The 14919-nt window shown below is 37.7% G+C and overlaps 1 protein-coding gene across 3 annotated transcripts in view; it reads left to right on the plus strand.

Moving 5' to 3' along the window:
- DPP6 (dipeptidyl peptidase like 6) overlaps positions 1–14919 on the plus strand; it is a 492473-nt gene that overhangs the window by 392364 nt on the left and 85190 nt on the right. For all 3 annotated transcript variants that reach the window (XM_085227008.1, XM_085227007.1, XM_085227009.1), the window contains exon 7: positions 4690–4771. In XM_085227008.1, the coding sequence (XP_085083134.1) occupies positions 4690–4771 (82 nt within the window). The remainder of the gene's footprint in view (positions 1–4689; positions 4772–14919) is intronic.

Genomic DNA, 14919 nt, shown 5'->3' on the forward strand with positions numbered 1-14919 from the left:
CCAAAGTTATGTCACAGTTAACCAAGAGGGTTCAGAGTTTTTCTCAGGAACTCACTCCAGCTCATATATTTAGCTCACATATATTTAGACATATGGGAGTGCCGTTTGGTGGAAATAGTTGCAGTTTTGCTCATATCGGCAGCATATGCAAAGAAATTCCATGCAAATACTGTTGTTCTGTGTTGGAAATTAAGCTGAAACATTATTCAAGCAGGCCCAAGGAAGAACATCCATACCACAGCCCAGATTTTCAGTGATTTTTTTAACTTCCAGTCTTCTTCGGTCTGGTTCTCTAGAATATTTTTCTTGAAGAATTCTTGAAATCAGAGGAGCTTCTGACTGAGTTATTGGGACATTTTATTTTGTCTTAAGCTGCTTTTGAAGCCATTGTTATAGAACCATTTGTCATGTTTGTGCTCAGAGCAAGACTTAGTGCTGGTGAGGGAAAATGGTCTTTAGAACAGGAAAAAGAGAGGAACACAGAGACTGAAAAAAATCCAGCTAAAAGAATGCAATCTCTTTAAAACTAGTTCTTCATTAATCACAGTATTGCTTAAGGTCAAAAACAGGCAAGCTGATATGACTGTTTGGCTTGTTTTATTCTACATAGATGTTTTGATCTGAATTACAAGGAAAAAAAATGACTTGGTAGATGGCATGCTAATTACATTCAGGAATGTTTCTTATTCAGACTTTTTGAGAAATGAGTACTCATTTAAAGAAATGAGTAAATTTCTTTGTTTGCTAGTTCAATAATCTTTTGTGAACATTGTGCTGAAATCATCCCTGTGCCTGGAACAGCTTAACAGCCTCTGTTCCAGACAATGTCATCTGAATGTGGAAGAGTTTATACAGCACCCACTCCATCCTCTGTCTGGCCTAAAACAACATTACTTTTCCCTTCTTTCCCAGGCTTTAAAATCAATCATCTTAAGAGATGAAATAAATAAGAGCAACCCTTTAACAAGCCCTTGCCTTGCCATTACTTTATCTGGAAAAAAATAGAGTGCTTTTCCACAAGGAAACACAGAAAGTGGTGTAATGATGCAGTGAACCTATTTCTTCATGTAAACCTGTAATGGTAGATATACAGGCTGCCTTCAGAACAACCCATTTCCAAGGCACAAATGAGCTCACAGGTGAAGGCTTGGGTCCAAACAAGACCTAATGATGAGAGTCTGTGAGAAGCATTGGCTCTTTGGAGAGGCTGAGTTGCCCTGTAATTTTGATTGATTCAAGAAAATATATATAGAAGATTTTAAGCAGAATGTTTTGGAGGAAGGCTATAGCTATGAAAAGCTATTGCTTTTCAGCAGTAATATAGCTGCCAGAAGGAGATGGCTGGTTAGGCCATCATGAAACTCCATGTATGCAGTGCCTGGACAACGGGCGAGTGCCCCTGACTTTTTGGTGTGCATTCGGTCTGAGACCCTTCAGGCTTCTTTAAGAAGGAGAATAACAAGGAGAAGGTCCAGAATAGGATGAGATAAGCTGAGGTGTGTTTGATAGCTGCTCTCCAAATGTGTGTTTCAGTTTGTGGATCATTAAGAGCTTCCCTGGGGGGAGTGGTAACGGGTTATGACCATCTCACTGTAGAGGCTGTGTAGGCAAATACTGCTGTAGCTGATGGGGTGGATTTGTAATGGAGTTGTTTGGGGCTGCCATGGAGGGATTTCATGTTTATGCACCCATGTAGCCCATGTAAGCATGTAGGAATCTACTCTTTCATGGTAGAGTTTACCAGTAGGTGAGCTTAATTAGGTAAGCATTTTCAGGCTTACGGACAGTCTGGTCTCACCTGGTCACTGCTAATACAGAGTACATGCTGTTCCAGTTTCTCTGAAGCCTTCTAGATCATGGCTGGCAAAGAGGGATGTCTTCTCAGACCTTTTGATGTGATGCTCAAGTTTTCTGCAAGGAGTGAATAGTGGTTCTCTTGGGAAGAGGATTCTCTTCTTTCTAAGAGAAGAGAACTAGAAGAACGTGTCCAATTCTCAGGAGCATTTCTGGAGGAAACTAGAATCTTAAACTGCTTTTATTATCCCATGGTGGAAAAGAATAGTTCAGAGTATGAGAATAGCTTCCTAGCTAATACCTCCTTGCAGTGGTCTACATCATGACTTCTGCATGCCTGCTCTTACACATTCAATGTGTAAGAGCATTCGATATAGAGGAAGTTTATTGTAGCTCAATTTGTAAATCAGGCACCTTCACACAATATGCAATTTCATCAGTCAGCCTTTCTATCTGCACATTTATCAAATGGCAAATAAGCAAGATTAGGCTACAAGAGGAATTTCCCAGCTATTCTGAGCAGGTAAGAACTAATTCAGCAGATGCAATGATATTTTTCCTCAGAGAAAGAGAAAATGTCTGCTTGTCATGTCTGCAGCAGAGCTTTTTCCGGGTAGACCAAGTGGAGGGCTTTTACCTTCTGCCTTGTCTTTCACCTTATCAGCCAACAAGGCCAGTTTATGTAGCTTTTCTCATTGCATTAGACTCTTCCTCTTCTAGAGCATGATGCAGTGAGCATCATGATGGGACTTGCCTGGGCTCTGGTCTGAATTACAGAATGTAATTGGTATGTCTGTCGCTGAGCTCCACCTGGGTTATTTGAAGCATTACAGGTTTCAATTCTTACAATTTGTCTAATCTGTTTATTTGGCGATGCTATTTCCCTCTCTATTTATACTGTTTATAGTATCTTGCTCCTCTTCTTATTATAGGTGAAAACAAGCAAACAAACAAACCACCAACAAATAGATAATTTATTTGTCAAATAGTAAATGACTGTTTTTTCTCCCATGAGAGATTTTTATTTGATTCACTAGTTTTCTCTCTCCTGCATTCAGATGTTACTGTCTGTTAGGATAATCGAAGTAGATAACCAAAGAAATTGAGTCTTAACAGGAACAGCTGACTTGAAGTTTAAGTAGCTGATGCATACAAACCTGAAAAGATACAGAAGTTGTAGGGCTGTTCCTCTTGTGGGAATGGGACTTTTCTGGCTGTTATTAGTAGGAGTTGAATATGACAGTCACTTATTTTACAGAAGTGACTTTACGCTGCCCACAAAGACTTACTTAAAGTTGAAAATCATCACAAGAAAAGGCGTAATTATATCCCACCAGCATCAGTGCTGAGTGACACTTTGCCAGTAGAGCCAGAAGCCATATGGGTGATGCACATTGACTTGAAGGGTCAGTGTCTCAACAAACCACTCATCTCTCCACATCTACATCAGACCTGTCATCGTGAGCACTTCATTGTTCAATCAGCTTGAAGGGCCTCTTCACACAGACGATATGGGTTATGGTTTATAACCACTCTCTATCAGCAGTGCAGAAGTTGCTATTCCAACCAGATCTGTTATGGAAATGGACTCTGTATACATTGGTATCCCGTCTCATTTAGGGTCTACTCTGATTGTAGTTGGCTTTAAACAAGAGCACGGGAGAAACACTTTTCCCATTTGAAAGACTGAAAAATGCATTCCTAAGTTCTCCTGTTGCTGCTGCTATTGGACATGCATCCATGGTGCAGTGGGAGGGTACAGCCATGGGAGATCTGATTTGAATAGGCAGAGCTGGAACATAGCCATGGCATTGCACTGCTCATAGTCCAGGCAACAAAAACAATTTTGTTAATGTCTAATTATTGCTTTCAGCTTTGTTCTGTTTTGAAAATTTAATCCAGAAAAAATTGCCTTTATTTAAGTAACAAATGCTGCAGAGCAGCCTTTTGCTTGGAGGCTAGGCAAGCTTTGGCTCTTTTCTAATTTTTGGGCAGTTGGCCTCAGATTGCCATGTTAATTCCTATCTGTAGGCAGATAATTCTCTTTTTAAAGCCATTTGCTTTAGAATTCTGCTAATGAGACATACTGTATACTGACTTTTTTAGTGCATTTGTTTGTTGAACATTACAATACACAGTTTTAGTAATGTGACTTCAGAATATAAAATGTAATTATTTTTACTGAGTATAAATACCATCAATACACTGGAAATTTTGCTTTCTGTGATACGATGAAATGACGTTATGCTACTCTGACATTTACGGGGAAAAAAAAAACATTCCTTTTTCTATATTGCATTTGCTGCGTCTCGTTGTTCAGCTACAAAATAAAAGTAACAGATGAAAGAACAAGAAAATTATTTTATTTTCTAAAAAATAGAGTTTTTTTGTATTAGCTGGAGATTTTGCCTTCAAAGCCAGACTTCATATCAGTTGTTATACAGCTGCAAAACATGCTTGCCGTCATGTACAAAGGAAAATTATTAGGCAGGAAAGCTGTGAGATGATGAAGAAGAAATTATATTTTTCTTGTGGCATTATGTTTCAAATACATGATTATTGTTTATCCTTATTAGATATCATCAGTTATACAATTACTGTGTTTACCATCCCTTGACTAATTCTTAAGGCTTAGGGAAATCATTGGTAAAACTAATGTTTTTAACATCATATTAATAGAAAACATAGCTTGTCAGGTAAAAGTTTGATCTTACCAGTGCTTGGTACTGGTATAGTTCTTATCATATGATAAGATATATGCTGAATTTGGGCACAAAATGTTAGATGACTGGCTGAAAGATGCCTCATGGAACATGGTGGATTTCCAAAGGAGAGCATGCACCAGCTTACACAAGGACAGTTCTGAAGTTGAAATTTTGTTTTTCTCTTTTGCAGGGATCCCCAGAATTTGTATCCCCCTGAGGTCAGCAATGCAAAGCTTCAGTATGCTGGTTGGGGTCCAAAAGGGCAACAGCTGGTAAGAAAAAGAACAAGTGTGCAAATGAATTTAGAGACTATACTGCTATTGATCTGAAGTAAAGAGAATAATCAGCTCATGACTAGATTCCTGAAACGCATGTGGTAGTTGCTGGTATCTTTGTGGAGTTGTTTTATCATGTAAATTATTTATAAAATTGCCAAGTATAAATGTGCAGTAAAGTAATTGTGTCTAAAAATGCAAATAAAGAAGACTTTATGAAAATCCTTTGAGAGGAAGCACTTGCTTCTTCTATTGTTGGGCACAGGACAGGTTTATAATAGAACGTATGAACTAGTGAGTATATCATTGCTTCACAAGGATGTCTCCAGATGTGCAAACTTGGCACTGGGAATATTTCAAATTTAGAACAGGTGTGCTCTTAGTTTGCCCTGTAGTTGTCTGCAGAACAGACTGAAGTAGAAGGGTGTTTGTAACAGAAATGCTAAGTCATGGCTTGAACCAGTGATTGAGCACCTGGTTGAAGGCTGGGGCTGGACCAACACAGGGAGCTCAGGTGCATGCAATGCACTTGAGTGACCAGAAGGGCTGGATCCTGGCTCCATCCCTTCCCAGACCTCATTTAAGGGTTTGCAGTGGAGGTGAGGGTATCTTGCTGGAAGTCTCTGTGTACCTGAAGCTTTCCTAAGGGTAAGCTGCATCTTACCTTTATTTCTGTGCCCATGGATGTTGTATTTGAGCAACTCCTCATTTGCAGCAGCTACTTTGCTATCATAGCTGTGCTTGAAGAAAGTTTTCATAGTATGCCTTTAAAAAAAATAAAAATAAAAATTGTCAAATATCTTTTGTATTTCATGAAGCCTGACATAGTAGTCCTGAAATCTCCACTGTTTTTTTTCTCTTGGCTACTGTTATCTTTGGATTTACCAATTTTTCACAGCTGGCTACATTCCTATGCTTCATTTCCCAGTGTAAATCTAATAAGAAGTATTTGCTTATGCTGAGCAATCTCTATTTTTCTGGTATGGAATTTTACTACCTTCTTCCCCCCAAAAAGTAAAACTAAATAGGAGCTTTAGAGCAGCTGAGAAAATCTAGTATATTTCACTTTTCCCTAGTGCTTTTTTCAGGGATTTCTTTATTTGTGTCCTTAACTATGTTATTTTCAAAGTTGTGACTTAAGAAATGATGGTTGTCACTGCAAGTCTGTAAATCATGTCAGAAAAAAAAGAACAGGTGCAGGAACAAGAAGGTGTCTCTCCCTTTCTCCATCAAGAAAATGAGGTAGAAGAGAGACCTCATCTTTAGGCTTCTGGTTACTGATAATGTGTGATCAGCTGATAACACATGATGTTATCCAGAGAGTTGTGTTTTTGTTTTTTTTCTTACTGTTTTCATGCTTTAAGTCCAACAAACTGAGCTTCACAACATAAGCATAAGCATAATATAATAAAAGCTATCTCTGCTAATAGAAAGATAATCCTAAGCTGTTTTACTGGTTTTTCTTAAGTTCATAAGGACAACTTCCTTTTTTTTTTTCTTTTTTTTCCTAGTGTACTTTTGCTGTGAACTTATGTGCTTCAGTGCCTTCAGTCACAGCACAGTACTACTTCATGTTTGTGTTATAGTTCTACCAAGCTGAGTGGATATACGTAATTTCTGTCTTAGAAAGAAGATTTAACTTTTTTCCTGCCAAAGATAAAACAGCCAATCTACTTATTCCATTGACTCCTCTATCAAAGAAATCTTTCTGCACAGAAAGAAAATATATCCAAATGGACGCATTTCATGTCCCTGCCTATAGCAGAGGGGTTGGAACTAGTTAATCTTAAAGGTCCCAAAACCCAAAGCCCAAACCATTCTATGACTCTATACAAGAAAATATTATCTATATAGTTCAGAAAAATGAAGTTTTTTTTAACTCCCAGCTTCATCTTCTTATACTGAAATAATTGATCTCACTTTCCACCATTTTTTATTAAGAATATGGTAATATCTCAATTCCCTAATAAATAAACTTTGGTAAATACCCCTTCTTTGGGCTACATGCAGTCTTTTTTAAAGTAATCTGAAGCATTCATATGAATTCCTATGAGTCTTGGAAATATTGTGCAACTGTGGGTTTCTTCTGGGTGTTTTTGTTCTGGGCTTCTAAATACGTAAATCTGTTGGCCTATAATTCAGCATCATTCCCTATTCCTGCTTTGTCGATCAGGATGGAGAAGAGACCCTAATTAGTAGTTTTAAGTGTTACCACGTTAACATGTATGCCTCTTGATCTTTTCCTCACCAGTCATTCACCTTGAAGTAAAACTGTGAGTGTAGTTTTTAATAAAGTGGCTTTCACACGCACATCTAATCTATTCACAGCTAATTATCAGCAGAGAATTGCCAAAGAAGCTTCTCTCTAAAAAAAAAAAATAAAAATAAAAATCTGCAAGCATTACAAATGAGTTAAAGAGAATATAAATACTCAGTCTTCTATATTTTGAGACTGATTGGCTTACTCTTTACATAATTCCAAGTGAAGTTAGTTTCTCCTTCTGTGGGGACAGCATATAGTGCTAATGCAAAGAAAAGCAGCACTCTTTTCAAGTGTAAATGTTTGCTGGGTTGTGTTGTAAGAGGAGAGAGAGTTCCCAAGTGTTGTTTCCACCTATATGTTGACTCGTTAAGGCCCAGGAAAGATGGGAGCAAGGATTGAATGGCTTTACATCACCTTGAAGATACCCCAGTTTTCAGAAGACAGAATACTTTTCTGTCAAAATCTCTTGATTCCTGCTTTGCCAGTGCAAACGGGAGGAAGGCTGGGAGAGTTTAGCCCTGCAGCTTTTTATTTCCATTGTTTCATCCTTCCAAGGAGAAGTTTTGGTCACCGTGTCTGACCTCGTTCTTGTTTGCTTGCCTAATGATTCATAAAAACAGATCTGCAACAGAACAATCTGAATAATTTGCATTCTTTTCAGTGTAGAATAAACAGCAGAACTTTCCCAGGAGCAATTTTGTATTTATCTTGTTTTCTTTTGTCTTTATTCATTAAATTATATGCCAATTTTTGGATTATAAACTCATCAGAGCATGGTTCTTGACTTCTCAATAGCCTGCAGAATGCCACACGTTCTGACAGATCTACGTAAATAGCAGTAGATATTGGAACTGAGAAAATCAATGTCAGGAAATCAAAATGCAGAAAAGCCCTCACTTCTGGCACCTCAAAAAATTGCTTCTGTCTTTCTCGACTTTCAGCCCATGTCTTAAAAAAATAGAAGACTGACAAGGCTGATGGAAGGATCGTGCCTTTACCTGTACTGACCTTCTGAGTATGGAAGGGGAGCCACCAACTTCAGTTCAAACGTTCTCTAAGTATGGCTGTTATTAATGGGCTGCTTCTTCTCTTTTGTCCTACCATGTGAAACATCATTTATGCCTTTGCATAGTGAAAAGCACTGTTAAATTTAAGTAGCAGTGCAATTTTTTGTGCATGAAATTGTCTATTCAAGGTATTGGAAAAAAAAATCATTGTTACCAAGGTACAATCAACAGTCCAAAGCCCTCAGTATGCAATGGCATCAATCCTACGACCTTCAGCACGTTCCTGGGTGATTTTCAGTGTGTATGCTGTATTTCTCTCAAGCAGTATCAAAGCATGATACTTTGCAGCAATATAAGGATCTTGGTAGTCGTGATAGGACTGCAAAAAACATGATGTGCTCCTCCTTTGCCCTGTTCTGTGTATGCTTATCTTGGATTTCTTATCTTGATATCTGTGACCCAACAGAAATCATACTTTTCTCCTTTTGGAGTTTCAATACCACCAGGAAAAAAAAAAAGAAAAAAAAAAAAGATAAGCAAAGAGCTTTTGTTAATTGATCTTACTGGATTATTTTAATGCTTTCATGCCTTATGGCTTTGCATTTTTACATTTTTAGAATGAGTTTCTGCATACATGCAGAGGGATCGCACAAGGTTTCCATACTTTCCCTCAGTACTGTCTGTGCAAATTAGAGTTGATATCAACCTGAACTCAGTTCTCATAGAACATGTGAGAAAGACAGATTTGGGTTCGCTATTTATCCAAAAAAAAAAAAAAAAAAAACCAACACAGTACAGAAATTTCCTTTGCTGGTTTGCCTGAAGGCAGGAAATGCTTTAGGAGCAAGACCTTCTAGTGCATGTCTGTAGCTGAAGTGTGCAAAGAGTCCCAAACCCTGAGGTTTTCAGGATGCTTTTGTCTAAGTTCCTCCAAAATGAGCACATCTAAGTTCAGAATGTTTGCCTCAAGGACAAGCTGGGGGGTGTACATGGGCACTGTTGTCATAAGGAAGGCACAAGCAGTAGGACTACTCTAATAGTGCACAGTGAGTGTTTACCTGCATTGCCAACACTAAAGTACCGTTCATGGAAATGGTTATACTCCAATTGTCAGAGGCAGAAGACTTTCTGCTGTGATGCTATTTTCCTTCCTATAATTCCCTGTAACAGTCTGATGGATACAAATGATCAGTGACACATCAGATGCGGGGCATAGCAGTTCTTCACAGCTTTAGAGGCAGCAGCTACAATTCAAAAAATCTCTCATATCCCAGTATTTATCCTTCAGCAAAGAAAAACACGTTGAGGTTCTCCTGGCTGTTCAGTCTTTTACTGTTTCCACTGTCTTTTTATACTACCTAAGATGTGCAGGAAGATGATCATAATTGCATTTAATTGCTGGATTTTTTTTCATGCCCTTGTATTTATGGCAAACTCAGAGAGTGGTCAAAATGGGTTCCTCTGGCATTCAGAGCCAATAAATCTGATGTCAACTCCTTTGAAGCAGGAGCTACATTTCAGTCTTGCAGATTATGCAGCAATCAAGTGTATAATTTCTTCTAAAGTAGTAAAACTTATGTATCACAGCAGGTGCATTAAGAAATCTCCATTTCAGTGAAATGCAAATGCCAACGAAAAATGAGGAACAAGTCTTTCAGCCTCTGCCACATTAGGGCTTTGCCAGGTGCCCTCAAACAATGAATGCTAATGATGGTTAAAGAGGTTGTTGTTACACGTATTGCTGCCAAAAAAAAAAAAAAAAAAAAAAGCAAAAAAAAAAAAAAAGCAATGCCGTTTAGAGAAATACTGGAGTTCATTTGTATGTAAAACATTGAATAATAGGTCCTGCCATACAGCATTACAGTGAATCAGCTTTGCCTTTTGTTATCAAAAAACTTCAACACCTAGCACAGTGTCTTGCTATTTAGGATACCTAGATGCAAAATGAAGGTTAAGTGATGACACCTGGAACTGAAGTGGCCTGACTCCTTTAATTAGCAGGTTGTTCTTTGTATGAATTCATGCCAGCTTAGTGCTTGGCAGAATATCTGCACAGATCACAAGTGAAGAGGATTTCCATAGGAGGTACTGAGTCATTTGTTATTGTCCTTATCCAGTTGGTCCTTTAAACTGTAACTGCTGCGGGTCTATTTGTTTCTACTATCATTTCACAGTTTTTTACAGTGTTGTTTTTAAGCTGCGCTTCTCTCACTTTTTATTTTTACAATGGCATCTGAATCAATATTTAACTGTGGTCTGCTATATGTAATAATTTTGGCTTGGTTATCTTAGTTGCAAGGAAGAAAATGCTCCTTCCTTTCTAATCCCTGTGTATACCCAATTCACAGTTAGAGGACAGCTTTATGCATAGTTCCTGCGTTCTGGGAAAAGCAAGAGTTTCAGAATAACCTTCACTTCATCCCCTTTCCCAGTGTCAAAATCTTTATCAAATGTGCAGCGTGGTGTATATATATACATATACTAAATATGGGGACAGGTTGCTGTAGTTAGAGATTCCCTTTCCCTTTTTCTCCTTCATAATTAGTGGATACTACTGAAAAGGTGTTGTTGTGTTGGTCTGTTTGTTTGTTTCCTTTTGATGCTTTGTTCTTCGGTCATCTTGACTGTGGTGTACTATTTTTCATTTTTACACATGCTTCTTGCTTTCTCTGACATCAGTGGGTTTAACGTGCAGTCCTCGTTTATGAAGGGAATGTTTTGCATCCTCATTGTGAGCTCTGCTGTCCCTTTCCATTTCAGCGTTCTCAGTGCTGTGTTTTCACCAGTGACAAAAGAGTATGACATTTAAGACAAGAGAGGACGTTCCAGTACGCATTACTGGAAGAAGTTGTGGGTACTATAGATAAAGTCACTTGGTGGGCATGAAGGATCTCAAAGAAAAAAATTAAAGAGTTGACTTGCCATAGAAATTCTACCAATAAATCAAAGAAAAAATTACTTCTTTTCCATCAAATTTGTGAGAGCCATACAATGACTTAGCACTGAGGGCATTTCCCGCCATTGCCACAGACTTCTTCCATGACTTCATAGCCGTTGCTGTGTTTTCTGTTTTAGTTACAGTATGAAGATGACAATATATAGTCCTCCCACCCGGTGGACTTACAATATTAAAACATTAATTATTGTGGGCACACACATACATACAAGTATATAGCTAACAAAAATGCATGTATTGATGAATCTGCTATGCTAACTTAGTGTATTTTCTTTTTTTTTTTTTTTAATCACAGAGCAATTCACCATCTTGATGCATTATAGCACAAGCAGTGAGTTCTATTATGTTACTGTAGCTCATTGTATGCTACTGCAGTTTCACAAAAGCACAAAATTTCTGATAGTAAAACGCATTAGGGCTGGTTCCACTGAAAACAGTTCCCTCCTTGCGATCTGAAATGTTGATGTTCCTTTACTTTGCTTGAGTCAGAACATTAGTGTTTCTAGCATCCTGCTAGTGTGATTTGTAGATGCAATCCACTGAAGTTATAAGTTTCCTTTTGCTTTATAAAGAAGCAGTCATAAGTAACAATATGTTTAAATGCTATCCTTTAGGACTGCAGAAGCAGTCTCTTAGTTGCTCTGCCTAGTCTACTTGCATTGTGGAGCAGCTCACCTCTGTTTGCATTGGTGATCTCACCTTCCCCAGGCATTTGTCTGAGCCATGAAAAAGCCTCTAGCACAATTCCATTAGGCCTTCTAGTACTTGCTGCTCAGCTCCTGGAATAAATGCTGATGGTTTTTATACCATACTAAACATTGTATGAAAGAAGCATATTGCGCTGCATTGCTAACTGTGCAAGGACATTGTGTTCTTGGAGGAACTCAGTTGCAAGTTTTCTTTACGCTGACAAGTAATTCATGTGCTGTCCTTAGCCAGATATTCATTCTATAACACAGTAAAAGAGTTAAAATGATACACTGTATCGTCTCATATTAAATAATCTAATTTATAGTGATGCCCTACATAACCATCAGTGGTATTAGTTTACAGAATACAAGATAATCCATCAAGGAGAACTTAAAAGCAGAATCAGAGTTCCATACTAAATGGTACATTTACTGATACATAGTTTAATAAAACAAGGCAGTCATAAATTAAAATAACCCCATTAGAATCCAGGGCAAAGAATTCCAAGCGGACGTGGTTCTCTTTGTCAGTGTGAAATAAATGCTCTTTCTTCCCCGAAGAACAGAAAATAGGGCAGCGTATTTTTCTTAAAACATCTATTTTAAAATCTTCCAAGCTATAATAATTGCTCATTTGGCCAGACTCTAGCAGATTCTAGGTGTAATTAGAATCTCTACGTGTTACTGACTAGTGTGCTCACAAAATATAAATGGAAATAGACTGTGTTTGTAGTGATGCAATGTCGAAAATATGAAGAGGCTTGTAGAAACCTGAGAAGAATATTAATGTAGTTAAGGACTTAAGCTGAAAGAATTGTCCAGTTTAAAAAGAAAAAAGAGAAACATGTCTCCAGATCATAGAATTCAATCATTGCTCCCATACTTTGTTGAATGGGACTTCATTTAGCATGCCAGTTCAGAGTACTTCTAAAGATCATAAGAACTACAGGACCTTACAAACTCTTCTTCTTTCCAAAGGATACCTTAGTATCTCTAGTGGAAAAGGTCTACAGAATCTTCTGAATGCTGTTCACAGAATCCTCCGGTGACTACAGAATAGCTCTAGAATATCAAGAAGCAGAGCCTTTAAATCCTTGTGCAAACTAATACATCTCTTGGTTGCCTTTGGGACAGCTGGGACCTAGTCATTGCTTGGAGAAATAAAAAATACTTTTATCTGAAGACATGAGGAATGGAAAAACATCCCTCTGACTTCTTAGTCTCTTTGCTAGGTGTGGGCAATGACAGCAGAATTAGGGTCTTAACGCTTATTTTACAAGGGAGTTTTGCACAGTTTACGAGCGGTAACTCTCTGCACTTCCTTTGCTTAATGTATAATCAAAGCAACTATGTGCAGCAGTTTTCTGTTGCATTTCCTTTTTTTTTTTTTTTAATAACACAAATCTCCATTCAGTTACTCTCTTATGCTGCTTGTATCAGATATGGAGCCTTTGATCTCTGAGTCAAAAATACTGCTTTTGAAATGTCTATGAACCAGCGCTGTTCTTATGGGCATCAATCTGTACTACTGTATTCTCTGGTTTTAGTGGTCTTCTAGGCTGTTTTCAGCTTCTCAATCTTGAAAGCCTTCCTGCAGAATATTTCTAATACTGGAATAGTTTTCGCTTCATTCCATAAGTGCCACCTTTTCTAGGAAGAAGATAAGTGAAGTAAATTTTACCCTTGTCCAAAGTAAACATTATCTGTGTGGTGCATACCTTCAGAAAGCATGTCCTTTAAATCCTTGCCCTGGGAATCAGTTATCTTCTTACTTTGAATTACAGCAAAGCTAAACCCTTAAATGAAAAATTGAACCTGTAGCCTTCTCTGTCAATAATTTATCAATATTTCTTTCTCTGCAACATGTTGATTAGATGGAATAGTTTCATTCATTCATCGTCAATCTTAATAATGACATTTTGGTTTTGTGAAGAAAGAATCGACTTAAAAACTTCTCTCTTTCACTTCTCCATCATAATTGCAGTATGTCTCTTTCCAAACCTGCAAAATTGAACTCTGTGATGCAGGAGAATAAAAATGTTTGGACTCACTACTTTTATCCCAATTGCTATCAAGCTTTTTTTTTTTTTAAATAGCTGGTATAGAACTCTAATAAAAATACTCTCTCTTTTTATATAAGCCGACTGTTGAGGAACAGTTTATGCTTTTATTACTCTTTTTTGAAGAACTGATGAGTTGATGTAATCATATCATGCATAAAGAACAACACTTGTGATAAATGTGAACTTTGATGTTCAACTGGCTTCCATTATGCATTTTTTCATATTCAGATAATCATTATTCACTGAATAATGCATAATCAATCAGTAACAAGCTTTAGAAACTGATTTTGCATTGATCATGCATTTTTCTGCTTGAGTTGATGTAAGAATTATCATTGCAAAATACCAAGACCTTTTCAGTACAGTGCTTGTCAGATTTCCATGATATCCCAAAGTGAGAACACGATTATATCTGCTTCAAGATGCTGTGTGGACACAGATGGGCATGTTAATTCTGTGTAGTGAGGACAGGTTGGGCGAAACAGCAAGGGAATCTTTCTCTTGACAGTTTTTCATTTTCACAGTCCTCAGCTTCCAGATGTCACATGGCAATGGCAAAACAGAACTGGTTTGAGAGGGGCCATCTTCAAAATGTTTGAATGGAAGTAGAGGGAGCATAGAAATCGAGGTGGAGGGAGAGATCACCCTGGGTGCACGTTTTCAGGAGCTTGATAATGCTCCAAATTACTTGTGTCCATGATCTGACAGCTCCATGATACTGCTTGCATGCTGTGGCTTTGTTACTGCCCTCAGCCACTTATTTAGTATATGAACAAAGAGGTAATACTTTTCTTCCCGGACACATCAAGAGGCTGAAGCTGTCTCGTTTTCAGATGGATTTCAGACCTATGTGATGTGTAACACCATGCAAGTGTATAGATAGTTAATATATAGCTCAGTTTAAAACATGAAATTTTATATGGCTGTATTCAACCAAAAAAATAAGTGGAAGTTTTTAAAAATAAACAGAGCATCTTACACGAAGAAGTTTAAAATGCCCTTGGTTGCGCTCTAGGACTTTTCATATGTACACTTGACTGAAGAAATAGTTGATGTAAAGGAGTAGGAACCTTATATTGCACCTAGATTGGAAGTAGAATCCCCATTTGTATCCTGGGGAATTTGGTGATCCAACTCTATTGAAGGATTGACTAGCCACACAGAAAT

The sequence above is a fragment of the Meleagris gallopavo genome, chromosome 6, assembly GCF_905368555.1.
Source record: "Meleagris gallopavo chromosome 6, MGAL_WU_HG_1.1, whole genome shotgun sequence".
In the NCBI taxonomy this organism is placed as follows: domain Eukaryota; kingdom Metazoa; phylum Chordata; class Aves; order Galliformes; family Phasianidae; genus Meleagris; species Meleagris gallopavo.